The sequence below is a fragment of the Manacus candei genome, unplaced genomic scaffold, assembly GCF_025592945.1.
Source record: "Manacus candei isolate 608988 ecotype Guabito, Panama unplaced genomic scaffold, ASM2559294v1 h1tg000073l, whole genome shotgun sequence".
In the NCBI taxonomy this organism is placed as follows: domain Eukaryota; kingdom Metazoa; phylum Chordata; class Aves; order Passeriformes; family Pipridae; genus Manacus; species Manacus candei.
In genome coordinates, this window is record NW_026138121.1 from 5,172,430 (window position 1) to 5,200,410 (window position 27,981).

At 60.2% G+C, this 27,981-nt stretch overlaps 1 protein-coding gene across 3 annotated transcripts; it reads right to left on the bottom strand.

Annotated features, from left to right (window-relative positions):
* Positions 1-392: 392 nt before the first annotated feature.
* On the bottom strand, positions 393-27,861 carry ADORA1 (adenosine A1 receptor). 3 transcript variants are annotated; one of them, XM_051808775.1, is made up of 3 exons: positions 27,462-27,861; positions 26,640-27,024; positions 393-1,938 (listed from the first exon to the last, which is right to left on the bottom strand). In XM_051808775.1, exons 2-3 carry the CDS (start codon positions 26,978-26,980, stop codon positions 1,305-1,307), a joined length of 975 nt encoding a protein of 324 aa, XP_051664735.1. In that variant the 5' UTR covers positions 26,981-27,024; positions 27,462-27,861; the 3' UTR covers positions 393-1,304. The 3 variants fall into 3 exon arrangements, with proteins under 3 accessions (XP_051664735.1, XP_051664736.1, XP_051664737.1); XM_051808776.1 differs by lacking the exon at positions 27,462-27,861 and adding an exon at positions 27,211-27,230; XM_051808777.1 differs by lacking the exon at positions 27,462-27,861 and adding an exon at positions 27,194-27,214.
* Between the last annotated feature and the right edge of the window lie 120 nt (positions 27,862-27,981).

Here is a 27,981-nt window from a genome sequence, read left to right on the forward strand (position 1 = left end):
GAGCCTGGTGAGCAAGGGATAAGGAAAGAATCCCAATCAACTCGAATTAACCCTTCCCACCACTGCTTGAGCCCTGGAGGAGATCCTGCTGCAGAGCAGGGGTTGGCACTGCCACCATCCAGCAGGGCCACAGCTGGGAGGGGACGATGGTCCCCGTCCAGCCACCCCCTCCTCAAATGGGAGGGGTGGGAAAGTGCCCCTGGGGCAGCAGCAGCGCTGACTCAGTGGCCTGCAGCCACCCCTCAGTTGCCCCCAGGTGGGTGCAGGGGCCCCTCTGCCCTCCCTGGGCTGAGGAATTGCTGCATTATCCCACAGCTTTTGGGTGGAAGGTGTTTGGCTGTGCGGGGAGGGAGAGGGAGCGACGTGAGAGAGAAGAGACAAACAGGCTGAGAGAGGTTTGCTGCTGCTTTTCACGGGAGACACGGGGGAGAAAAGAGGGAAAAGGACCCAAAACCGAAGGAAATGGAAGGAGGAGACACGTGGAGAGGTCACAGTCCCTGGATGCAGCTCGTGGGGTGGTGGGTGCTGTTGGGGTCCAGGGGGAGCCATCGGGGCTGCAAAAGGTGCTTCTGCAGAGTCCTCTGGGGTTGTGCCCGAGGGTGTCACTGCCCCCCTACCCACATCCCTGGTGGCACTGAGAGCTGGGCACTGACTGTACTCTGTGGTTCCCACAGCCATGGGATGCCTTTTCCCACCCCTCACTGTGCCTGTGCCCAGCTCACCCCTCCCTTGTGGAGGGGGAAGAAAGGCCTTGAAGAGCTTCAGCTCTCCAGCAATCCCATCCCACCGCCCGGGGCTTCAGCAGCTTCACTCCCTTCTTCCCAGTGCCCAGGTGGGTCTGTGGATGGGGAGTCGGAGCATGAGGTGCCCCCACATCCCCCAGACAGAGCTGGGGGTCTCCATCGATGGGTGGGCACCTCCTGCCTGGTTTGGGTCACAGGTCTTTATTTGCAGGAAGAAAAACTGCGCCTCTGTCTGTACAACTTCTCCTTAAATACTTGGCAACCCTTAAAAAAAAATGAAAACCAAAAACAAACGGGGGAGAAAACCCGAAAACGAACCCAGAAAGGAACAGTGCAGGGCTACAACATCCAAACAGTGAATAAATAACCCCCCCCGGGGGGGGACACGACTGCTGGGACTGCTCGGGGCCGCCCGACCCCTCCAGGTCCTCGCTCCCTTCTCCCTTCTCCCGACGGCAGGAGCAGCATCGGGGTGGGCACAGACGGGTGCCCTCCCCCTGTCCCTAATTGCCCAGCGGGGCCGGGGTGGGCACCGACCCCCCTCCCTGCCCTCCCCTGTCCCTAATTGCCCGGCTCGGCCTCGGTGGTGCTGCCGGCGGCGTTTTTGGTGGATTTGCAGCAGAAGTACTGGTTCCAGATCTGCAGGAAGGCTGTCCGGAACTTCTTGATGCGGAAGGCGTAGACGATGGGGTTCATGGCCGAGTTGCCGTGGGTGAGGAAGATGGCGATGTAGGTGAGGATGTGGGGGGTCTGGCAGGACGGGCAGAACAGGGTGATGCAGTTGAGGACGTGCAGGGGCAGCCAGCTGAGGGCGAAGAGGAACAGGACCAGCGCCAGGGACTTGGCGATCTTCAGCTCCTTCCCGTAGTACTTCTGGGGGTCGTTGGAGCTGGAGGAGACCTTCTTGTTGAGCTGCTTGCGGATGAGGTTGAAGACCTCCAGGTAGATGAGCAGCATGAGCAGCAGGGGGGGAAGGACCCACACGAAGAAGTTGAAGTAGACCATGTACTCCATGCTGATCACCGTCTCGAACTGGCACGTGATGACGAACTCCTGGCTGCCGTTGGGCTCCTGAGTCCTCATCTTGCTCAGGTTGTTCCAGCCGAACATGGGGGTGAGTCCCACCAGGAAGGACACGATCCAGCAGCAGGCAATGGCCACGGCAGCCCGCCGGGGCGTCACCACGCTCTTGTACCTGCGGGGGGGACAGGAGTCAAACCCCGGCCGGGGGCTCGTCCCCGTGTCCCAAAATCGTCTGGGTTGGAGCCAAACATAAATCAGGGGGATCCTGGACATAAACCTCGTGTAGAGGGGAAGTTTGGGGAGGTTCAGTTACTGCAGTGGGGAAGTTCAGTTACCAGAGAGGGTCGGGTTTGAGGTACCTGGGGTTCTGGAGGTACAACTGGAATGTCTCTGTGCACATTCCCAAATTGTTGAGTGACCCGTGAGCAGGTTAAAGCCAACAACCCAACCTGTCCATCGTTCCAAAGGTTAGTGTCTGGGAATTTGCAGTGTGTGAACAGGGAGGATTTCCCCTCAGTTCACACCATCTCCTGGTGTTGCATTTCCAAGACTTGCTCTGAAACATCTCAAATCCCCCCCATTTCCACGGATTGCTCCGGGTGGGGTGGCAGTGCCCATGCTGGGGGGTGATGTTCCTCACCCCCTCCCCTGGCAACCACTAACAGCCTGTTCTGAGAACTGTGTTGATAAACTGGTTTCCTGCACGTGCCCTGGGATGGGCAGAGACCCCAGACACAATCCTGGAGCTCAGGGGGTTGATGCCACAGCAGAAAATGCTTTAGGAATCTGGAGTGTGCCTGCTGGGTGTCCTATCCCATCCCCAGGAGGGGTCCCTGTGCCCTGCAAGCCCAGCTCCCACCCCAGCCCCTTCAGCCAGGGCTCCCTGTGCTCCCACCACCCCCTGGCCCTGCCAGCTCCTGCCCCAGACAATTCCCGGTGCCAGGGCAGGAAATCGCCGCCAAAGCACCTCCTGGGAGCCCCGAGGACGGAGGTCTGAGGTGCTGATGGAGCCCCAGGGAAGGTTCTGGGCACGGCCTGTTCCAGTTCCATCCCCTAATGGAGGGGACCCGTCCAAAAACCCTCTTCCCTCGTGGGCTGGTGCCAAGGCTGCGGGAGGGGGAGGAGGAGGAGAAGGAAGAGGAGGAGGAGGAGAAGGAAGAGGAGGAGGAGGAGAGCCAAGTTCTGCCCAGGCTCTGCTCCCTCCCTGGTGCCGTGGGGAGCACTCAGGGCTGGGCTCGTGTCCCCAGAGCTCTCCAAGCGGGAAGTGCAGTTCTGCTCCATTGATTTTCCTCCCTGGCCCTCGGAAAAGCTTCTCTTTGGAGGCTGAGAAGATTCTCAGCCCAAGAGTTGTTGCCTTTCCCCAGAGGGCACTGAACAAAGGATGTTTTCCATCTCTTTGCTGGGTCTGTCAGTGCTGCTGTGTTTAACCTGGCCACGGGGACCAGGGTGGGGGGCAAACCTGGATCTCCATCCTGGTGCTGGAAAAAGGTTTCCTTTGCCTGTAGTGGGAAATGGAGCATTTTGGGGCTTTTTAATACAGCTGAGGACCCCAAACCAGCCTCCTTCCCCTTCTCCAGACCCACCTCGTGGGCAAGGTGTCAAGGTGGGAGCGAGGAGGGGCCCAGGGTGGAGTAGGGGACATCAGTCCTCAGGAGTCCAGAGGGTCCAGAGCCACCAGTCTCCCAGACAGCTCCCCTGAATGAGCCCTCCCTGTCCTGGGAAAAGATTCCCGACATGCTGGTGGCAGCCAGGTCCCCTGGGAAGGAGGTGACAATGTGGGCAGCAGTTTCCTCTGAGAGCCAAGGCTGGAGCCGGAGGGTGATTTATTCCTTGTGAGGAGCAGAGAGGGCAGGAGACCCTGAGAAAGGCTCAGGGCTGGGAGGGCACGGGGAGGGCAGGAGGGGTGGGAGAGAACTGGGACTGTGGGACAAGGGAAGGGAGAGGGGAGGGGGGCCCATGGGAGGGGGGGCAGCAGAGGGATGTCAGAGGCTCCCGTGGGACTCTGTGCTGGCCTGTGCACCCCCTGTCACCCAGAACAGGTCCTGGGGGGGCTGGTGTGCCCTGACACCACCCTCCCACCCCCCAGGCTCAAGCAGCTCAGGGCGGGGGGACAAGAGTGGAAGTCACAGCCCCATCCGCCACCCCAGCTCCTCCCTGCAGCCCCTGCAGGCCGTGTCCCATCTCCCCACTCCCGGGGGTTCCCAGGGTCTCCCACTGGTTTTGTAGGATGTGTTCCCACCCCTGCCCTGCCCTGCAGAGCTCCGGGAGAGCCACCAGCAGAGAGACAAAGCTGCTGAGCTGCCACGGTGCCACCATGGCCCCAAACACCCTCCCAGGGCTTGCAGGCAGCCCCCAGGCAGGGGGACACTCCCAGGGCACCCAGGCAGGGGGATGCTCCCAGAGCCCCCAGCCCTTCTCCCCTTGGTAGGAGCACAGGGGGCAGAGGGAGCACCCAGTCCCCGTTGTCACCCGGGAACCAGGAGCAGAGGACATGGGGCAGCCCAGGCAGAGGTGAGGGGGAACAGCTGCAGGGGGACAATCCCAGCCCCCCAGAGCTCCAGAACACCCTGAGTTGTGCAGGTGGGTGTGGGGAGAGCGGGGGAGGGTGTGCACACCCCGGGGTGACAGCTCATGGGGTCCAGAGGGGGTGAAACACAGAGCACAGAAACACCCTGCCAGGGGCTCCTCCAGCTCCCACCTGCCCCCAGCACCTCTGTCCTCCTCATGGCACATCCATCCCTTCCCAAAACAGCCATCCCTTGCTTAAATCCATCCATCCATCCATCCATCCATCCCCCTTCGCTGGACATCCATCCCTCTTTTCCTCACAGGGATGCTCCCACCTTGCTGCATGTCCATCCCTGCTCCTCCTCCCACACCCATCCCTCTGCCTTGGTCTAGATCCATCCCTCCTCCTCCTCCTCTTCCTCCCACATCCATCTCTGCCTTGGTCCAGATCCACCCCTCCTCCTCCTCCTCCTCCTTGCACACCCATCCCTCTGCCATGGTCCAGATCCATCCCTCCTTGCTGCCCATCCATCTCCCTGCTGTGGTCCAGATCCATCCCCCCTCCTCACACATCCATCCTTCTTTCCTGGTCCAGATCCCTTCTTCCTCCTCACACATCCCTCTGCCCTGGTCCAGATCAATCCCTCCTTGCCGCCTGTCCACCTCCCTGTCCTGGATGAACCCCAAAATCCATGGGAAACAGCAACATTTGGAGCTGGTTCTGTTCCCTTTGCTCCCTCAGGCCCCGAGCCCAGCGCAGGGGTGGTTGCAGGGAATTGTGTTCCCTGGGAACCCCCTCTGTCCCCATCCATGTGGAGAGTGGCAAAAGCCACCAAGTGACTCCAAGTTCCCGCTCTGTCCTCCCCCCCAGCTCCATGAATCCCTCTGGTCTGGCCATGGAGCTCTCCCAGGGCTCACAGGCCCCACTTAAACCACTTTTCCACCTGATTTTCCAGGGAAGTGCCCAAGGCAAGACTGGACGTGGCACTCAGTGATGAGATGGGATCAGTCCAAGGTTGGACTTGATGACCCCAGAGGTCTTTTCCAACCCTAATGATCCTGTGCTTCTCTAAAGGGTGGAAATGCAAGGTCCCCCCTGATTCCAACCCCCTGGCACATGGGGGGGATTTAACAGGGAGGTCGGGGACAGGCTTTGCTGTTCCTGTGGTTCTTCCTTCCCACAGAGGAAAAGCCTTTCCCATTTACCTCATCCTGCACTGATATGACAGGGCTGGAGTTTGGGGTGGGTCTGGCAGGAAGAAGCCCTAGAAGATGCTGATAATGGCTCACAATTAATAAATAATCTTATTATTACCATCAGCATCAGAACAATTAGCAGCATCATTGCAATTTTGTTACCACTATTATTTTTGTTGGCAGCTGTGACTAAACCATCCCTGATCAGAGTCACCACCATCATCACCCACTTTGGGTTTATTTCCTTTGCCTGGGGGTTTTCAGCCTGACCATAATTGGTAGATTTTCCTCCACCTCCGTGGTGGTTTTTGCACCATCCCTTCCCCACAAAGATCACCCCAAGTCCTCAGGAGAAAGGAGGCACAGCCACCATCCAGCCTCTGATCCCCTGGGGAGATGGGATGGGCAGGAGGTTTGGGTTGGTGTGGAACAAAAACGTCTTTGAGGTTTTGGAAAGTGATGCAAAGAGGCAAAATAGACACTGTTGATGGTGCTGTTTGCTCCCCAGAGGAGGGGAAGAGGCGATGGGTGGAGGTGGAGGCAGACAAATTGTCCCCAAGGGCAGACAGATTGGTCAGAGTTAAAAGGAGCAGGGGCTGCAGGGAAAGCTGCTGCCTCCCGAGGGGACACTCCAGGAGAGGCTGCACAAACACTGAGGCCCCTTTTCTCCAGGAGAACGTGGAATACCAGAAGGGTTTGGGAAGGGATCTTAAAGCTCATCCCATTCCACCCCCTGCCCTGGGCAGGGACACCTCCCACTGTCCCAGGCTGCTCCGAGTTCATCCAACCTGGCCTTGGGCACTTCCAGGGATGGGGCAGCCACGGTTCCTCTGGGAATTCCATCTCAGTCCCCCCCACCCTCACAGGCAAGGATTTCTTCCCAATATCCCACCTATCCCTGCCCTCTGGCAGTGGGAAGCCATTCCCCCTTGTCCAGGAGAGAGTTGAGAGCTCATTTCCCAGCCCTCCAACCCGCACTCAATCCAGACCCAACACTCACAAATCACCTCTGGTTTAAATGAAAAAGCCTCAAAGATCCCAGGTCTGGGAAGTTTTTAGCATTTCTGTGATTATCTTTCTGTGCCCAGGAAATCCTCTCTGTTGTCCAGCCAGAGCCAAGACGTGGCTCTGCTGCTCCTCGCTCTGGTGGGTTTTGCTGCAGCTCCCGGGGGATTAATTTGCTAATGAAGACAGAGCATCGTTAATGAGAAGGAGCTGGAGCCTGGGGGCAGGAGGAGAGGAGGCCAAGCTGACATGAAGCTCATGTGCTTTGTGAACAGCCAGGAAGAGCAGCCAGAGCGTGTCCTGGTCTAATTGGAGATCTCTGGACAAAAGTGCTTTGATGGCAGTGGGTTTGGGCTCCTGCTCCTTTCTCCTGCCCGTGTCTCCCTCTCAGATCTCTCCATGTCCTGGAGGCCTCTGGGTGGGAAAACTCAGGGCTTGGTGTTCAAAGCTGCTCCGAGATGAGAGTCTGGGAGATGCAAAGTGGTGTCTGGGCTCTGGGAGGGTGTTCCCAGGTCAGGGGAGGGACGAGGAGGTCCCTGGGGGCTCACACGAGGTGGGAAGTACTGGGTGACAGAGGAGCCTTAATCATGGATCCTTTGTCAGTGAGAAGTTTGTTCCTAAGAAGGAATCCCAGAATGGTTTGGGTCACAGGGACCCCAAAGACCACCTTGTTCCAAGCCTCTGCCCAGCACAGGGATCCTGCTGCTCCAGTTGCCAGGACAGAGATGGAGCCTCGTGTCCTGGGACATCCCCCCTGGGGGTGACACTGAGGTGGCTCTGCCCCTAGAATCACAGGACCACAGAATCCCAGGATGGTTTGGGTTGGAAGTGACCTTAAAGCTCATCCAGTCCCACCCTCTGCCATGGGCAGGGACATCTCCCACTATCCCGGTTTATCCAGCCTGGCCTTGGACACTTCCAGGGATCCAGCTGCTCTGGGCACCCTGTGCCAGGGCCTCCCCACCCTCACAGCCAAGAATTCCTTCCCAGTATCCAATGTCTTCCCACTATCCCATCTAACCCTGCCCTCTGTGCCCACTGTCTTGCTTTGTCCTCCTTCCCTTTGGATCCTTTGACCTTCCTTTGGGTACAAACCCCAAAGTTCAAAGTCGTGAAGGTTCCCAAGGCTCCGAAGGTGTGTGGAAAGGTCTGCAAAGGTCCCTCAGCATCGGCACAAATGTCACTTGGCACAAGGTCCTCCCGCATGGTTTGAGTTGCATCTCTTCGCTCACATCCCTCCCGTGTGACATTTGGGAGCTTTGTGGCTTTTTTGGGGTCAAACACCAAACACTCAGCCCTTCAACACCCTTCCAACAACCACTAGTGATGCTCCCAAACCCCTCTGAGTCTCCTCCACTGCAGCACAAGGAGGTGGCACCACACCCGGGGCTGCTTCGTGCAAACCTCCCCCGAAAGCACGATGAGAGACCCCAAAAGCACAGGGTGCAGAGATCCATAGGGGAACATCCCACTGACATTTCTCCTGGTCCAGTCTGCGTCCAGGGTTTGGTTTGACCACCCCAAAATGCAGGAATCATTCTGCAGCAAGTGCCTGCAGAGCACAGGCAGCTCTGGCCGGGTGGGGTGGTTGGCAAGACCACTGATGTCTCTGATCACTTCCAACAGCCACTAATTGCCTAATGGATGGGGGAGAGGGTGATTGTGAGGCTTGAGAGGACAAAAATTCACCCTGTCAAAATTGCCTGGTTCCTACAGAGCGAGGCAGGGAGTCCCCAGGGCTTTGGTGAGAAGCTGGAGTTGGCCACAGCTCCAGCAAACGGCAGGAAATGGAGGGTTTGTGGTTTGGGATCTGTCAGAGAAGGTTGTGAAGGGACCTGGACCTCAGACAGAGCCTGGGGAGGTGCTGCTGCCTCAGGGTGGGTTCAGCCTTGCCATGGGCTCAGCCTGCCCTGACGCATCTCCCGGGACCTTGGAGGCCTCCTGAGATCCTTGAGATCTCCAGAGGGGTGTGGGCACATCCAAAGGCAGCCCCAGGGACGCAAGGATTGAGTCAAACCTCATCCTGCTGGGCCAAGGAGACTTGTCTGATCCCCCTCTGGTCCCTGGGCTGTCGGGAGCAGCCACAACACCCCTGCAGGCTGGAGGAGCTCCCTGCACACCCCTCCTGGGGCTGCTCCTGGAGCTCAGAGGGTCTGTGCCTCTGGTCTCCACAGGCCCTGGCACTGAATCACATCTTTGGGAACAAACCACAGGCTCCCAGTGAGTGCAGAGCCTCTCTCAGGTCCCCTGCCAGGCTGTTCCCTCTCAGGGCTGGGATTGGAGTGACCACGGGAGCTCCACCATGGGCTGGGACCCACTGCTCCCCCCTGGGCACCCCAGCAGCTCCCACAGCCAGGAGAGCACTGGGAACCTCAGGGAGGGAGGATGGGAAGCCCAGGGATCTCACCCTCTGTCATTCCCAGGGATCTCACACCCCCCATCCTTCCCTCAGGCTCTGCCCTGGGTGTGGAGGAGACACCTCTGTTGGCAAGGGAAGGTGAAGGAACACGAGGAAGGTGAAGGAACCTGAGGAAGGTGAAGGAACATGAGGAAGGTGAAGGAACATGAGGAAGGTGAAGGAACATGAGGAAGGTGAAGGAACACGAGGAAGGTGAAGGAACACGAGGAAGGTGAAGGAACATGAGGAAGGTGAAGGAACACGAGGAAGGTGAAGGAACACGAGGAAGGTGAAGGAACACGAGGAAGGTGAAGGAACATGAGGAAGGTGAAGGAACATGTGGCTGCTCAGAGACAGAGGCAGTTTCCCCCCTCCTTCCAGCAGCATCCTGCACCCCAGCAGTGAATGCAAATCCTTTCTGCACGGGAAATGAATCCTGTTTCCAAGCTGGGCTCTGTTTCCAGCCCGTGGCTGGATCCTGACGGGTCCCAGTGCTCTGTCCCTGCACCAGCAGTGATTCCCAGTAAGGACCCCCCGCCCTGTGCTCGGCCCCTCGGCCCAAACGGGGTGGGTGGGGGACAAACGGGGGTTGGGGACACCCAGGGCACCCCAGGCCTGGTGGGAATGACAATCTGATGAACACCCAGGGCACCCCAGGCCTGGTGGAAACAACACTTTGATTTGTGTCTGTCGGTGACACCTCCCGATGCTGTGGCAGCACCGAGTCCCTCCGAGGGTGCTGAGGGGGTGGCCGTGCTCTTGTCACCCCCCTCTGCCATGTGACAGCCCCGAGGGTGCCCCCAATGCCCCTGGGCAATGGGGCTCAAGTCCCACCAAGCCACGGATTTGCCCCCAGGCAGCTCCAGGGCCCCTCCCAGCTCCTCCATGTGTGGTCACGGCCCTCCAGGATTTTCCTGGGCCTCTGGCTTCCCCCAGAGGTGGGAGGGAGATGATTTAACACCATTGGCAGTGGCTGCAAAAGCGTGGAACGAGCTGCAGGATCCCAGAACCGGGGGAGAAAATGTGATGTTCTTGTCTCTTGGCTCCTGGTTTCAGGCAGCAGCGCTCTGAGGAACGCAGAGAGGGAGAAGAGCTGCTTGAAAAGAGAACAGAAACACGAGCTGGGATTCTTTTATAGCACCAGGGCTTTGGGAATTGGGACACACGGGGAAGAACAGCCTGGTCCCTCCGAGCTGGGGGTGAAGCTGTGAAAGCTGGTTCCTCCACTGAGGAGGATGAGCACGATGGACTCGTCAGTGCTGCCCCTGGGCAATGAATTATTCCCTGGGCATTTTTAGTGTCTGAGCTGTTTTGTTGCCAAAAAAAAATGGGACTTTGCTGTGCAAACAGCTCCTTGGAGAGGAGGAGTGTGGGTCTGAGTCTGAACCCCACCACAGAGTGAGCCCACCTCCAGCAGAAGACACTTTCAGGAGGAGCCCCTCAAAACTCACGTGCGTCCCTCTCTGGACAGGGTGGACGGGGCTCGGAGCAGCCTGGGCTGGTGGAAGGTGTCCCTGGGCTGGTGGAAGGTGTCCCTGGGCTAGTGGAAGGTGTCCCTGCCCATGGCAGGGGATGGAATGAGATGGTCCTTAAGGTCCTTCCCCACCCAAACCCTCCCCTGATTCTGTGCCAGGAGGTGTTTCTCCCCCAGCATCGTGGTGGGACCTCACCCTGTTTGGCCAGGAGCCTCAGCTTGTGTGCCCTGGCCATGCTGGGCCATCCCCTGGGGGATTGGGCACCTCCAAGGCTCTCACACCTAAGCCCTGCCCCTGCCACGGCAATGGAGTGGGAGTTAATTGCCCAGCCCTGGCTCAGCAGTGGATCCTGGGAGTCTGACACCGGGGGATTGGAGGAGTCAGGGCGAGGCAGAGCACCAAGGAGAAGGGATGAGAGGCAGCTCTGGCAATCTCCAGTGCAAAGCCAGGGCTGGGCTGCATAAAAGCAGTGTTTTTTTCAATTACTGGCTGTATTGTGCCTGGGTGTTTTTCTATGCATTGCATATTTTTCCTCATTATGCAAAAGAACCTCTTTGAAACGAGGACTCTGCAAGTCAGCCCTTGGAATTAAGGAGGGAGGGGGAAGTGGGGAGGACGAAGAAAGAAAGTAGCTCCAGAAACCACTTTAAAATGCCAAATGTGACAAATGTGGCTCTCTGAGAGATGGAAATGAGGCAGCAGACACAAAGTGCTGGGGCGACCGGGCTCCCAGAGCCTCTGGGGCTCAGACTCATCCCAGAGAATGTGGAGGTTTGGAGAAATCTGGGAGGGAAATGCCAGCTCAGGAAGGGCCTGGTGCCACCCCTGCAGCACCAGGGCAGGTGCCCAGTGCCACCAGCACTGCTAAAGGGGACACCTGGAGCCACGGGAGCCTGGATAGCACTGAGAGGCACCAAAAGGCAGGAGCAGAGCAGAGACCCCCGGGAGAAGGAGATCGGGGGGGTCTCGAGAACCTCCTGTTGTTGTTGCATCTGCCTGTGACAGGACATCAAGATCTGTTATCCCTGGACAGCAGGGAGGCAGGAGCCTGCAGATAGGATCTGCACTGAGAGGCACTAACCAGCCTAAGGCAGGGCTGAGGTGGGGCTTTATCTCTCCAAGGCAGGAGGGCTCTTCAGAAAAAAAAAGGAAAGATATCCTCAATTACAGCTGGAACACGAGATTGGTATCGTCTGCCCTTTAATTTCTTGTTTTCTGCCCTTCTCCTGGCTGACCTGACTCCTGATCCTGCAGTCAACAGCTCAGCCCCTGGGTTTCACAGGCTGCAGCTCGTTACTGGACCAGGATGCTCACGGCACAATTTGTCGCTGCAGAGGGAACATTTCCCTCCCTGCACTCAACCCACTTCAAAGATTAAGCACAAAAAAACTGGCTGGGAAGCTCCCAAACCCAGGGAGGTTGTTTTTTTTTTTTTTTCCCTCCACCCCAGTGTCTGAAGGAGAATTAGGAGAGCTGATGAGATCTCCTGTTCCCAAACCTCAGAGGACACAGTAACCCCAAACAACCAGTCCGGCATCTTCCGTCCAATGCAAATTCCCCTGATTAAAAGATCAATCCCAAACACAAAAAGCAGCTGGAGTCATTGGATTTTTTTTCTTTTTTTTTTGCTAAGGAGGTGCCTGTATGCAGCTGCTTCAATTAGTGAAAATCGTTTCAGAAGTGCCAGTTTGGGGCAGGGATGGATTCCAAACACAACTTCCCACAAAGCCTGAGGAAAATCTGTGTTATTGCCCCCTGGACAGACCATAAACAAGGCAGAGGGGAGGATCAGAGCAGGCCCGTGCTGAGCCATTCGGTAATTTCTGTGGGGATGGATCTGTGCAGTGAGTCCATGTCTCAGCCAGTCAGGTGAAAGGCCAGGTTGGGAGTGAAGGCTCCAGTTCACACCACGATCAGATGTTCCCTCACCTCAGCGAATCAATCCCTCGCCAGGAAAACGAATAAAAAGTGCAGATGCAAAACCGACCTGGAGTTTATTTACACTCTGTTTTTCTCGTTTAGATTAAAAGATTATTTAATCCCCTGGGGGAAAACTGCCTGACCCTGGCTGGGAGGAAGCAGCTCAGTGTTTCCATCTCATGGGATGGGGGAGAGAGCTGAGGCCCAGGCCCAGGAATGGCAGGGAAATGCCCAAGAGACACCCTGGAACCTTCCTCGATCCTCTGCCCTAATTCCAGACCAGGGACAACGGGCACACACGATGCCCAGGCAGCCAGGCTGGCACAGGCCACGGGAATGAGGCATGCACAGAATCCATGGAGATGCTTCAAGGGCTGGAGCCCCTCTGCTCTGGAGCCAGGCTGGGAGAGCTGGGAATGTTCCCCTGGAGAAGAGAAGGCTCCAGGAACACCCTGGAGCCCCTTCCAGGGCCTAAAGGGGCTCCAGGAGAGCTGGAGAGGGACTGGGGACAAGGGATGGAGGGACAGCACACAGGGAATGGCTTCCCACTGCCAGAGGGAGGGATGGATGGGATACTGGGAAGGAATTCTTCCTGGGAGGGTGGTGAGGGGCTGGGATGGAACTCCCAGAGAAGCTGTGGCTGCCCCATCCCTGGGAGTGTCCAAGGCCAGGCTGGAGCAGCCTGCTCTATGGAAGGTGTCCCTGCCCAGGGCAGGGCTGGGACTAGATGGGATTTGAGGTCCCTTCCCACCCAAACCATTCCATGGTTCCATGTGTTCTGTTATCAGAGCACTTGGAGCTCTCTTGGAGCAAACGAGCCCGTAAAGCCCCGGTGTCCCAGCAGTGCTGAGCTGTCCCAGCAGTGCTGAACGTGGGCAGTGACCTCCTCCAAAACAAACCCAGCCCAGCCGCTGCCCCGCAGGCTCTGCCACGGCCCTCTGGCCCCGGGCCCAGCCCTGGGCTCTCCCAGGCCCAACCACTCTGTGCTCAGGTGAAAACAGAGCCTCTGGCACAGGGGAAAGTGAGGGTTTCACCTCCTCCTGTCACAGGGTTTAACTCACTGGGTGTTTGTTACCAGCACAGGAGAGAAAGAGGAATAATTTAGTCCCCCAAACTGTGCTAATTCTGGCCGTGCCTGAAGCAGCATTTTCAGCACTGGCCTCTTGGTGTTTTTTGGAGGGGTTGCAGCATCATCCCCTCTGTGAACAGATGGGGACAGAGAGTGGCAGAGGGGGGCTGTGATGTGCCAGGAGGGATCAAGCTGAATGAGAAAGTGTCCCTGGTGCCAGGAGCTGCCACTTGCCTTTGGAGGAGGCCAAAATAATCCTGCCTGTCTCTGGATGCAGGGAGAGAAACAGCCTGGAGAATCATGGAATCAGAGAATCAGGGAATCACAGAATCATCCATGTTGGGAAAGACCTCCGAGATCATCCACTCCAACCCTTGCTCCAACCCCGCTGTGGATCCCAGCCCATGGCACTGATGCCACATCCAGTCTGTCCTTAAACACCTCCAGGGACGGAGAATCCACCCCTTCCCTGGGCAGCCCATTCCAAGGGCTGAGCACCCTCTCGGGAAAGAACCTCTTCCCAATATCCAACCTAACCCTCCCCTGGCACAGCTGCAGACCCAGCCCTCTTGTCCTACTGCTGCTTCCTGGCAGAAGAGACCAACCCCCCCCCGGCTCCCCCCTCCTGTCAGGGAGTTGCAGAGAGTGAGGAGGTCTCCCCTGAGCCTCCTCTTCTCCAGGCTGAGCCCCCCCAGCTCCCTCAGCCTCTCCTCACAGCACTTGTGCTCCAGACCCTTCCCCAGCCTCGTTGCTCTCCTCTGGACCTGCTACAGGACCTCAATATCCTTCCTGAGCTGAGGGCCCAGAACTGGACACAGCACTCCAGGGGTGGCCCCACCAGCACTCAGTCCAGGGCAAGAATCACTTCCCTGGTCCTGTTGGCCACCCTGTTCCTGAGCCAGGCCAGGATCCACTGGCCCTCTTGGCCCCCTGGGCACACTCTGGCTCCTGTTCAGCTCCCTGTCCATCCCCACTCCCAGCTCCCTTCCTGCCTGGCTGCTCTCCAGACACTCTGGCCCCAGCCCGGGGGGCTGATGGGGCTTCTTGTGGCCAAAGGGCAGGACCCGGCCCTTGGCCTGCTTGAACCTCATCCCCTTGGAATCAGCCCATGGATCCAGCCTGGCCAGGTCCCTCTGCAGAGCCCTCCTGCCCTCCAGCACATCAACAGGCCCCCAGCTTGGTGTCACCTGCCAATGTGCTGATGGTTCACTCGATCCCCTCATCCAGATCATCAATAAAGACATTGAACAGGACTGGGCCCAACACTGATCCCTGGGGACACCCCTGGTGACCGATCCCAACTGGATGCAGCTCCATCCCCACCACTCTCTGGGCCCAGCCCTCCAACCAGTTCCTAACCCAGCACAGTGCCCCTGTCCAAACCTGGCTGCAGCTTTTCCAGGAGTGTGCCATGGGAAATGGTATCCCAGGGTGTGCTGAATCCAGACAGACACATCCACACCTTCCCCTCATCCACCAGGTGGGTCACCTGGTCATAAAAGGAGATCAGGTTGGTCAGACAGGACCTGCCCCTCCTAACCCCGTGCTGGCTGGGTCTGATCCCTTGTCCATCCTGCAGGTGCTGTGTGATTGCACTGAGGATGATCTGCTCCATAACCCTGCCAGGCACTGAGCTCAGGCTGACAGGCCTGGAGTTTCCTGGGTCCTCCTTGCAGCCCTTTTTGTGGATCAGTGTGACATTCACCAACTTCCAACCATCTGGGGCTTCCCCAGTGAGCCAGGGCTGTTGGAGAGAGGAGATGATGGAGAGAGGCTCAGCGAGCTCTTCTGACAGCTCCTCATCACCCTTGGGTGGATCCCATCTGCTCCCATAGACTTGTGGGGACCCAAGTGGCTCAGCAGGGCACTGACTGTTCCCTCCTGGATTACAGGGGGGCTGTTCAGCTTCTTATCCCTGTGTACCAGCCCCAGAAGTCAGTTGTGCTCAGGACATCCTGTCCTAATGTGGAAAACTGAGGTAAAGAAAGTGTTAAACCCCTCAGCCTTTCCCTCATCTTTGATAACTGTGATAACTGCCATGGTGGGGATGTCCAGCTTTCTGTGCCCTGGGTGGTGCAAAGGTGTCATTGTCACCTAGGCAGGGGGTGGCACAGGCGGCATCACCTCCCTGGCTCTGTCCCTGTGCTCCTGCTGGTACCCAAGGCTCAGTGCCCAAGGGCACCACGGTGGCCTCGGGGCAGCACAGAGAGAGGACAGAGAGGAGGACCAGGGAAAGGGGCTGGGGAAGGAGCCCCTCATCTCCCTCCAGCTCCTTTTGTGATCAGAGACTTTGGTTCTCAACAGAAACCCACCCAAACCACCCCGGACCTGCTCCCTGTGGTTCCCTGCTCAGTGCCAGGGGGAAGGGAAGGGATGGGGGAAAGGATGGGAAAGGCAGGGAGAGATGGGGCGAGGGTGTGCAGGTGGAGGTCCCACAGTGCAGTGAGGGGCAAACCCAGACACTGCAAAGCTTTCCAGGACTGTTCCAGGACCGATCCTGATCCTGCTCTGCCTGACATCACTAACCACGGCCCTTCCTTCCCCTGTTTGCCCCCTCCCCCAGCTGGCCCTCAGCCCACAGGACTCTCTGGGAAGGAGGATCTCGCTCCTTTGGGGTCCTTTCATCCTGCCTTGCTGGTGGCACCACCAGGGATGTCTCCTCACCCCCAGCCCTGCCCATCTGTGTGGGAGCGGCAGCTCCGGGGGGATCCCGGGCTGGGCTGGCACTGCCAGGGGTGCCCAGCTCATTGCTATTCCCAGGACACCCCTCTGGCTGTGGGGACGTTTTGTGGCCACCCTGGAGAGCATCAATGGCTCTTTCTTACCCCTGGGCCTCCCACACCAGAGCCTCGCCGGCAGCTGTCAGAGCAGCCTCTCCCTGCCAGGACCTGCCAGGACCCTGCCAGGACCCTGCCAGCCTCTGGCACATCTGCCTTCCCATTCCATGGCCCAGAAAGCTCAGGTCACCCTGGATCAGGTGTGTCCTGGCAGGACTGGCTCCCTGGGGTTCCTCCTCCCAGCCAGGTTCTCCTGGTCTCTCCCTCCCTGCTGCTTTGGCAAGATCGCTGGGAAAAGTCAGGAATTCATGCCCAGGATAAACCAGTGCTGTTCATCCCAGCTCAGCTGTGCTGGCTGGCACTGCCCCAGGCTCTGAGATGATGCTGTTGTCCCCAGGGGGACGAGTCTCCCAAGCTGTCCCTGTCCCTGTCCCTCCCAGGAGTCTCTCGCCCCCGTGGTCTCCACACTCCATGTCCTGCTGCTTGCAGGGACCACAACTCCCCTGCTCTGTGGCTGGGCTCCCCTCACAGCCCCGTGGGCAGGACCTGCAGGGTTTTTCCCTGTCCTTCTCCCAGACAGAGTTTTCCTTCCAGCCCATCAGTTCCTCCCGCTCTGCAGTGACTCTGGTGTGTGTCACACACAAACTCAGCTCCCAGCTTGGTTCACCCCAGTGCCTCTCACACGTTTTCCTCCTTTTTTCCCCCCCTTCTCTGTGCTGCTATGACCTTTCTATCCTCCCCTGCTTCCCCAGAGCACAGACCTGCCCGTGCCCCTGGGATGAGCCATCCCTCCCTGCTGTCAGACTGATTCCCTTGGGATGCAGATCCCTGATCCTTTTGCCCTGGAGGCCCAGGGACCTGCAAGTCACCCAGCCAGGGGCTGCTGTGCCCCCCAGGGCACATCCCCACGGCCAACAGTCCCTCCTGTTGGGGACCAGCTGCTCTGGGATGTCCCACTCAGGAAACCTGGGGGGGTCTGGCCTCACTGGCTGCAAACTGGGGTCCCTCCAGGGCAGTGTCTGGGCTCAGTCCCTGCTGCCTCCCACCAAGTTCGGGGCCAACCCCCACTTTGTGGTCGGTGGAAACAAGGGGACAATTTGGAGACACACTTAAACTTCTTCTGACTCCATGAATGGGCTCCAGACCTCCCCTGTGATGGACCCTGGGGGTAACAGGAGCTGAGGGTGGCCCAGGGGTTGGTGGCCACGTGGCAAATGTTCCACCAGAGCCAGACAGACACCATGGGCTGGGCAGGGACAGGGACACCAGCCCGGGGCTCCAGAGCTGGTCACTGGGGAGGGCTCCATGTCCAGAGAGGTACCTGAGCCCCTCTGCACCCCCAGAGCAGTGTCTGAGCTTCCCTGAACCCCCAGAGCAGTGTCTGAGCCCCTCTGCACCCCCAGAGAGGTGTCTGAGCCCCTCTGCACCCCCAGAGAGGTGTCTGAGCCCCTCTGCACCCCCAGGGAGGTGTCTGAGCCCCTCTGCACCCCCAGAGAGGTGTCTGAGCCCCTCTGCACCCCCAGAGAGGTGTCTGAGCCCCTCTGCACCCCCAGAGAGGTGTCTGAGCCCCTCTACATCTCCAAAGCAGTGTCTGAGCCTCTCTGCACCCCCAGGGAGGTGTCTGATCCCCTCTGCACCTCCAAAGCAGTGACTGAGCCCCTCTGCAACCCCAGCCAGGACCCCCCAAGTCCCTTATTTCTGCTCCCTGCCCTGCTCTGGCTCCATGCCCTGCTCTGGAGCAGAGGTGGGGCCGTCCCTGCCCAGCCCGGGTGACGGTGACACCTCCCCCTGATGGAGTCACATCTCGGGGGTGGGGAAAGCCCCCCATCAAAGGGCTCCCGAGCCCCGGGGCCGCTGCAGCCCCGCGCTGGGGCACAGACACGGTGAGCTGGTCCTGACTCAGCCCACACCCTGCCCGCGGGGCCGGGCTGGGCCGGGCACCGGGACCGCTGAGTCAGCAGCTTCTGCTCTGGCAGAGCCTCCCTGTGTCGGGTGTTTCCCTTGGCCTGGGAGCAGGAGCTGCACGGAGCCCTTGGAGAGCCCTGGACACCCACTGAGAGCTGCACCATCACCCCCTCCAACAACCCAGAGCTGCACCACCATCCCCTCCCTGACCCAGAGCTGCACCACCATCCCCTCCCTGACCCAGAGCTGCACCACCATCCCCTCCCTGACCCAGAGCTGCATCCCCATCCCCTCACTGACCCAGAGATTCATCCCCATCCCCTCCCTGACCCAGAGCTGCACCACCATCCCCTCACTGACCCAGCACCCCGGGGAACAGCCCAGTCACCCCAGGAAAGGGGAAATCATCTCCCTAATGCTCAGCTGGAAGGGTGACAGCCTGGCTGGGTGTCCCCAGGTGGGTTTGGGGCTCAGTGACACGTCCTCTTGGGCTGGAGGTGCCACCACCCCTGGGCTTTGGTGGCTGTGGAGCCTTGCTGGGCTCCATCCACCATCCCCACCTGGTCTGGGGGCTGCTCCCTGCAGGACGATCTCATGGGCAGCCACAGAATCCCTGAATTCTGGAATGGTTTGGGTTGGAGGGACCTTAAATCCCACCCAGTCCCACCTTTCCATGGGCAGGGACACCTCCCACCATCCCAGGCGACTCCAACCCGGTCTTGGACACTTCCAGGGATGGGGCAGCCACAGCTTCCCTGGGAATTCCATCCCAGCCATTCCCCACCCTCCCAGGGAGGAATTCTTTCCCACTATTTATCCTAAGTGTCCCCTCCTTCAGTTTGAACCCATCACTCCTCATCCCACCACTGCACCTCCTGGCACTTTCAGGACACACTTTAAGCTCATTCCAACACAAAACCACTCTGGGAATGGTGTAAAGAGAAATAATTCAGTTCCACCGAGTTCCTCCTGCTGGGATCCTCCCGGCTGGGATCAGGGGGATCATGGGATTGAGGGAGCTGGGCTGCCCCTGGCACAGTCCCGACCCGGGTCCAGCCGGTCACTGCCCAGCTTTTCCCAGGTTTTCCCAGCACATCTCAGCTTCCCCCCTTTCCCTGTGCCCCGAGCTCTGTCCCTGCCCAGCGGGGTCACCCTGAGCCAGCCCTGGGGCTGCTCTGTGCCTCAGTGTCCCTGTCCCAGGATGTGCCCCTGCCCCTGCTGGGAACGTGCCTTCAAATTCGCCGAGGACCCATCTCCAAGGGGGGACATTTTACCCGGAAAACCGGGAGAAACGGGGAAAAATCCCGAAGAAAAGACTCCCAGAGCAGGACTTTGGGGTGCAGCAGGGGAAGGGCAGCAGGAAGGAGCTGGTTTTCATCCCCGGCCCCGCAGTGCAGCCCCGGCAGATGCCGAGCTGTGCCGGGGGACAGATGTGGCCTCGCAGGAACGGGGTCAGGGCAGATTACCCGGCACGGGAGCCACGTCTTGCCCTGCTGAGATCCACAAGGGCTGGGATAAGATGGGATAGCGCCGCTCAGGGAGCTCATCCGGGTTCTCCCGGGGCCATTCACCTACCCTTGCCCTTTTAATCCTGAAAATTCGGGAATAACTCCAAATCCCAGCGAGTCCAGAGCGTCCCCGCGCGGGATTCGTGGCTCTTCCCTTCCCTCCCGAGGGTCGGAGCGTCCCCCCCTCATTCCCTCGCTGCACCCCAAGGTGACACCCCCAAATCCCAGTGTTTTCCACGACATCCCAGGAGCTGGGAATGCTGCTGACAGCCCAGGTCTCTCCCCTGCGGCGTCTGGAGCTGTTTGGAGTGACCTGATTTTGCGTCTGTGGCGCCGCTGCAGCAGCTGCGGGTGCTCCCGCCGAGCCTAATCCAGACATTCCCTCGCCCAGGGAAGAGCCCTCGCGGCTTTGATCCCTGACTTAGCCGGCTCTTGGCTGCAAATTACCCCGTGGATCAGAGAGCCGGGCTGCAAACCAGCTCACCTGGGTATTTAGCGGTTATTTACCGGGATCTCAGATCGATATAATGTGCTGGCAAATCCCTCCCGAGGCTCGGAGTGTTTTGGGGATGCCGGGATTTAATTCCCGGTGCTGGAGCAGCACATCCTGTCCGTGCACCCGCTCTGGTGGGAGCGGGGCTGGGTGGGAAGCGCCGGCTCTGCCGCAGCACCCACACGCTGAGCTGGGAACTGCGGCTGGGAAACAGCCTGGAGCCTCCAGAAACCTCCCTGGACTGCGATTCCTGCCTTGTAATCCCCACCCTGGGTTTGGATCTGCCCGTTCCCTGCGATGAAGGTCTGCACAGATCGCTCTGCCCGGCTAAAAATACACCTGGAGGAGGGCGGGGAGGGAAGGAAAGAGGCTGCAGAGACCTGCCAGTCCCCCAAATTACCACAGGACGAGAAAAATGGGAGTGTTTTCCCTGGAAATGCAGTGTGCTTGCACAGGGGAAGGGCCTGCAAGGACAGGTGGCATCTTTGCATTGACTGATGGAGGCTGGAGGAGAACAGATGAGCTCCCGGGCGTGAGAGCCGCCCGCAGCTCCCCCGGCTCTGAGTCACCTGGACAGGCTGGAAATGCCTCCAGATTCTAAAATAGGCCTTGGAAGAGCCTGGTTTGGTTTGTTCCCTGGCCTGGCTGGGCAGAATCTCTCAGCACTGCTCTCACTGATCCTCTGCCAGGGTGGTAGGAGATACCTCCAACCCCGTGGGGACACGTGGGGACACGTGACACCCACCCCCTGCGTGTCCTTCGCTGGGTCTCATCCCCTTGCTCCAGGCTGAAACCCCCATGAGGGCCTGAAGAATTGCTTTGGTGGTTTGATATTCTCACTTCCACGGGGATTGTCCCCGGGGAGCAGCTCCCACAGTCACCGGGGCCACCCCAGCCCAGCCTGGTGGGACCGTCCCCATCTCCCTCTCCTGGGGTCACCCTGGGCCAGCCCTGGGGCTGCTCCATGTCCCAGCTGCCCTGTCTGCAGAGGTGCAGACGTGTTCCCTGCCCTTGCTGGGAACGTGCCTTCACATTTACCGGGGATTCATCACCAAGGGTCGGTGCTTCATCCTGAAAACCAGGGGGAAAAATCCCAATGAAAATGTCCCTCAGAGCCCAAGTGCCCAGGGAGGTTTCCTGGTGCTTTAATGGGTAAGTGGGAAGATCCTAAAGGATCTTCAGGTGTTTTGGTGCCTGGGAATTGGGCCAAAACAGGGTCTCACCCCAATGTCCTCCTCATCCCCCTCCTGTGGCTGGGGGGTGCCTGCCGAGACCCTCCATGGACTTCTGCTGGAGGAATCATGGAATTCCAGGATGGTTTGCGTGGGAAGAGACCTTCAAACTCATCTCATCCCACCCCCTGCCATGGGCAGGGACACCTCCCACTATCCCAGGTTGCTCCAAGCCCCATCCAGCCTGGCCTGGGACACTCTCAGGGATGGGGCAGCCACAGCTCAGAGAGTGTACTGCTCCACAGCCCCAGGCTGAGGGGGAAGAGCCTTCCCAGGCCTGCTGTGACCCAGCCCCAGCTGGCCCCACGCCCAAGGCCCTTGGCAGGGCTGGGAGAAGGGGAAAGAGCATCTGCAATCCCAGCAGGAGCCTGGAAACAAGGAGTCCAGTGGGGAAGAGCTTCCCCCTTCCACTGCCACATCCAGGGCCAGGGGTGCTCCTGCCTGCCCTGAGCTCTGTCGCCTCCCAGCACTCGGGACAGGGCACTCCCTGGGAATGCCAGTGCTGGGAATGCCAGCCTGCCTTGCCCTGGGCCCGCCCTCTGCTGCCCCCAGTCTCCTGCCCCCCTGTTTCCCAGGGATTCCCAGCCTGTTCTGGTCTGATTTCCGTGGCTCTGCAGCCTCAGGCGAGGATTCCAACCCCTCAGCAACAGGAAACGCAGCTCAGCCTGGTGGGAAGATCCCTGGGATGGCACAGGGAGGGAAGGCAAGGGCTGGGGGGGGCACCCCAAAGTTGGGGCTTGGGCACAGAGGGTGGGGGGTGCTATGGGGTAAGAGACCCCATAAACGAGGCAAACCAGCAAATTCCTGCAGGTTTTCTCCTCCTGGCACACGTTTCAAAGGGTTTGAGGCGAGGAACCCAAAGGACACCCTGAGACAGGCCTGGGGGGTGCACCCCCACATCCAGCATCCCCCACATCCAGCACCCCCACCAAGGGGCTCTTTGGGGCATCCCAAGGACACCAACTCCCTCTGCCCTGGCCCAAAACACACCTCGGAGCACAGAACACAAAACACACCCAGGGTAGCACAGGGTGGGGACAAAGGAGCTCAACATCCCCCCTCAGACATCCCCCCGGCACCGTCTCCTCCAGCATCCTGCCCGTTCCTGCCCGCAGGGGATGCTCAGGGGGCAGTTCCTGCCTGCAGGGGCTGCCGAGGGGCCGGTTCCTGCCGGACCCCCCCCCCCCCGCCGGCTCCTTCCCCTCCCTTTGAACTCATTTCATCTCCCCCAGACGCGGCTGCGAGAGGGAAGTTTGGGCTGTGGGGACCCCGCTGGGCCCGGCTGGGCCGGGGGGGGGACAGGACGGGGGTCCTGCCCTGTCGCCGGCGCGGGGGAAGGATGTGAGAGGGGAGGTGGGAGCTCTTCCACCGGCGCGGAGGCAGCAGAGTTATTTTGGGTGGTTTCCAGCTGTTCAGGGCAGTTCCTGCGGGGTGGGGAGCGGGGTCCCCTTTGCTCAGCCTGCTCAGCCCAGACAGGGCTCCTGCATGCCCCCATAGCCAAGGAAAGCCCCCCTGGGGGGAGGCAGCGTTATCCAGACCCCGGGAAGGGGGATATCCAGAGGCTGGGGCAGAGGGATTTGGGTCTGTCGGGATATCCTGGTCCCCCGACCTTGCCGGGGGTGTGCTGTGTGGGGCAGGAGGAGCAGAAGGAAGGAGGTGACACCTCGGAGCCGAGCAAAAAAGAAAAAAAAACCCCAAATGCTATTTTTGTCTCCATCTGAGCAAATCTGCCTCCACCTTGCACAAGCGGCCAATGCTCCTCTGGGCTGCTGTGCCCACGGAGGATCCCGAGGCAGAGCACGGGATGCTGCTTTGGCATCTCCCACTGCCATCCCGGGACACACCCGGGGCTCAGCATCTCCCACTGCCATCCTGGGACACACCCAGGGCTCAGCATCTCCCACTGCCATCCTGGGACACCCCCAGGGCTCAGCATCTCCCACTGCCATCCTGGGACACACCCAGGGCTCAGCATCTCCCACTGCCATCCCGGGACACCCCGAGGGCTCAGCATCTCCCACTGCCAGGGCTCAGCATCTCCCACTGCCATCCCGGGACACCCTGAGGGCTCAGCATCTCCCACTGCCATCCCGGGACACCCCGAGGGCTCAGCATCTCCCACTGCCATCCCGGGACACACCCAGGGCTCAGCATCTCCCACTGCCATCCCGGGACACCCTGAGGGCTCAGCATCTCCCACTGCCATCCCGGGACACACCCAGGGCTCAGCATCTCCCACTGCCATCCTGGGACACCCCGAGGGCTCAGCATCTCCCACTGCCATCCCGGGACACACCCAGGGCTCAGCATCTCCCACTGCCATCCCGGGACACATCCAGGGCTCAGCATCTCCCACTGCCATCCTGGGACACCCCGAGGGCTCAGCATCTCCCACTGCCATCCTGGGACACCCCGAGGGCTCAGCATCTCCCACTGCCATCCCGGGACACATCCAGGGCTCAGGGCACCGTTTGCTACCAGGGCACCCCCACCCCAGGGCCACAGATCTCTCGGTGGCCCCCAGGGCTCAGCTCCAGCACTGGGGGCATCCAGGGGGTTGCTGCAAGCAGGATCAGACCCACAGGTTGTCCCCCAAGGGCTGGGATGTCCCTGGGGAGCCTGGAACCAGAGCCAGGCTTGGATGCCCCACGTTCCCCCATCCCTGCCGAGCCACGCTTCCAGTCTGATCGAACGGAGAGCCTGGAAAAGCCCTGGGGTGACTTTGCTTCTCCTCCCCAACCAAGGGTCCCATTGGCTTCTCCTCCCAGCTGGGGATGGGATGGGGATGTGGAGACCCTCACACAGCCCCTCAGGACACCCAAAATGCCCGTGGGGACTCATGGGGGACCCTGGAGTGGGGATGGCATTTGGGAGGTGCTCAGCTCGAGGACAGAGCAGGGATGGAGCAGGGATTCCTGGAGCCTCTCTCCTGCTGCTCCCAGACCCTGTCAGCTGCCTCTGTGAAATTCCCTGTTGGAAATGGCTTCCCACTGCCAGAGGACAGGGATGGATGGGATATTGGGAAGGAATTATTCCCTGGGAGGGTGGGGAGGGCCTGGGATGGAATTCCCAGAGAAGCTGTGGCTGCCCCATCCCTGGAAGTGCCCAAGGCCGGGTTGGATAAACTTGGAGAAACCTGGGATAGGGGAAGGAGTCCCTGCCCATGGAACTGGATGAGCTTTAAGATCCCTTCCCACCCAAACCATCCCGGGATTCTGTGAGACTCATTTCCCTCTCTCTGTGAGCAGAGAGCGGGTCTGGAAAAGTGAGGGATCCCCTGGAATCACATCCCACAGGACCCCTCAGCCATGATCACGCTGGCAGACATCCACCTCGTGCCAGACTTATCTGAGGAATTTCCCTGGCATGGGAACAGGCCCCAGAGTGCACCCTGTCACTGCAGAGTGCAAACTGTCACCGCAGAGTGCTCACTGTCCCTGCTCCACTCCAGGCTGCCCCAGGGATGAGCCTGAGGCCAAGAATCCCCCCTCATCCAGTCTCATCTTGTAGCATCCTGCAACAGGGCAGGAGGAACTCGGGACATTTCAGACTCAGGGAATGTTCTTTATGGTGTTTCCTCTCCTATTTGCTGTGTACAGGGCACAGCAAATCCCCTAAAATCCCTGCATTTCCAACCGCTGGGAATTCATCCAGTCACAGAATCACTGAAGTTGGGAAAGACCTCCAAGGTACTCGAGTGCAACCATTAAGTTGATGAGGTCGCAAAGCTTTTTCAATATTAAAGTAGGCTATGAAAAGACAGAGGAAAATCTCCTGCTGCCAAGTGCTCAGGCACGTAATGGGATGATAAAATTCCAGGGGGATGTTGCGGGAGAAAAACCCACTTAAACTGCACCCAGCATGGGAGGCTCTGAGTTAATATTGCTCCTGGGATCAGGACAGGAATCTCCCCAGAAAAGGCCCAGGAAGCATCAAAGGAAGAAAATGGGCTGGGACTGGGAGGAAAATGGGCTGGGACTGGGAGGAAAATGCCAGGCAGTGCTGCTGGAAGTCTGCAGAACTCCCACACCCCACACAGGGAATGAGAGAACCCAAAAAAAGCCCCAGGAGCAGCGACAGGGTGGGAATCACTTTGGTGACACTGATGGGCTGGGAGACAGGGATTTGTCAGGGTGGGAAAATCACAACCAGGGAGGAAGTCGGGAACAGTCTGTGAGATCCTGTGTGGCAGGGAGGGGGTGGGCAGGAATTTTGGATTTATCCTGCACCCCCCCCGTCCCCACCCCCTCGTCTTACGCTCCTTCCCCGAGCAGCTCCACTGGCTGTGGGGGCAGGAAAACCCCAAAGCAGCACATCCCTGGCCTGATCCCATGGATCTGGGAACACTGAGCGCTCCGGAGCTACCGTTTGATCCCCACGCAGGTGTCCCTGTCTCCCCGGATGGGGAGGCCATTCCTGCCCCAGGAAGGGTCCTACAGCCCCTGGGCAGCACCCACACAAGGGGTTTGGGTGCCTTTTGGGGTAGTTTGTTGTGATGAGGGTGGTGGCAGCAGTAGGGATGTGCTCGGCCAGGCTGGGCTGTTTTCCAGCAGTGCTGAGGTGTCCCTGCAGCCCAGGAATGTCCTTGAGCAGAGTGAGGGGGACCAGGGAGAGCAGCTGCTCCGGGAGGGGCTGAGCTGGGCTGTGCTGGAGCAGCGCCCAGGCCGGGGGTGACCTCCCCTTCCAGCCCCACTAGGACATCCCCCACCCCACTGAGACAGCCCCCGGCTGCCTCCCCCATCCCCAGGGGCTGCAGCACAGCCCCGACAGGGCACAGAGGCTTCAATGTCTCCTCCTGGAGCAGCAGAGCTCAGACACGGAGCGTCCCTCTCGTTCCCACCCCAAGGTCCTCGCTCTGGGCTGGGAACGGCAGCACAGGCAGGTGACGAGAGGGGGAAAACGGAAAGGAGTCATTTGTGGGGTCTCTCCTGGGTGAGGCTGCCCCAGAAAACATGCCAGGCTGGCACCCCTGGTCCCTCAGACCCCCAGAGCTGTGTCCCACATGTCCATGGGCCAGCAGGTTGTCCCCCCTGGGCTCCTGGGGTCCCCGTGGCGAGGGAGAACCCGGGCTGGAAGCCAAATCCGTGTCCCCTTCCCACTCCCCAAGCACCACGCCAGGGCGTGAGGACACACTTTGTCCTGGCCACGGGGATCCTGGGAGGGACTGTGATTCTACCTGCAGACCCAGCACCCCCTGAAGCCCCAAGAGAAGCTGCTGGAGGCTGCAGGACCCCCCCAGCCCAGCCTGCCCCGGTCGCTGCCGCAGCCAGACGCGTCTGAGACGGCGGAGCGGAGGAAGACCTTTCTCCCAGTGCTTCTCCAAGAGTTTGAGGCACCCCCACTCCCTGTTAACCCCCGCGGGGCCGGTCCTGGCGCGTCTCCCTACCTGACAGGGATCTTCACCCGCAGGTACCGATCCACGGCGATGGCCAGGAGCGCCAGGATGGAGCTCTCGGTGAGGATGAGGACGGGACACGCCACCATGAGGCAGCTGTAAAACTCCGTCTGGGGGCCGATGTTGATGATGATGGCCAGGGGGATGACCAGAGCCCCCACGGCCACGTCGGCCACCGCCAGCGACACGATGAAGCAGAAAGTGGCGTCTCGCAGCGCCTGGTTCATCTTCACAGCCCAGATGACCAGGATATTGCCCGGCACGGACACCAGGGCGATGAGCACTTCGATGGAGATGTAGGCAGCCTGGAAGGCTGAGATGGGGTGTGCCATGATGCTCCGGTGCCCCCCCGTTCCCTCCGGGGTCTCTCGGTCACCTGCAGACGCACGGGGAGGCTGTGAGGGACTGGCATCGCCGAGCGCGCTGTGAGCGGGATGGAGCCTGGGCAGGGGGGTGGGAAAAAACCCTCTCCCGTCTGTGCCATCCCCTGGGGCTCCCACACCCCCCCGGGACTCATCCCGCAGTCACCCCTATCCCGCACCCACCTCCGTCCCGCACCCACCTCCGTCCCGCAGCGCGACCGCTCCCGGCGCTGCGGGAGGAGCAGGACCTCCCGACCAGCCCAGAGAGAGCAGCCGAGCCCCCCCCGCCCCGCCCCTCGGGCCGCCCCGGGCCCGTCTGCCGGACCCCCCCAGAGCCGATGGATCCGCAGCGGGATCTCCTCTGCCCCTCCCGGCTGGCTCCCCTCCCGCCTCCTGCAGTCGCCCGAGCCCCGAGCCCCGGCCCGCCCGCGCTCGCCCCGACCCCTCTTACCTTGTTCTGCAAAGCCGGGGCTTGTTTCGGGGTGTCCTCACCCCAAAATAGGCAGCGCTGTCCCCCCGCGGGCTGGGGCGCGGCTCATGCCGGGGGGCGGCCGGGGCGATGCTGCGGGGACCGGGCCGGGGCTGCGCTCGGTGCCCGGTGCCCGGCACCGCTCGGCTCCCGCAGGCGCTGCCCGCTCCCCGCCGGAGCCCGAGCATCACATGGTGCCGCCTGCCAGCGTTTAAAGAGCGACTGACCCGATTCGGGGCTCGCCGGGACCGGCAGGAACCGGGGGAGGGGGGACGGGGGACGGGGGTGGGCGGGCGGAGGCGGCGGCGGGACCGGGGGGAGCGGCGGAGTCCGGCCCAGCCCCGAGGCTCCCGGCACGGCTCGGGCCCGGCTTTAGCACTAAACCCGGGGTTTGCGGCCGGGTGTGAACGGAGGATCGGGGCGGGGAGGGGAGGGCGGGGGCAGAGCCTGAGCTCGGGGTGGGGGCGGCGAGGACCCGGCCCATCCCCCCGGCTGGGGCAGC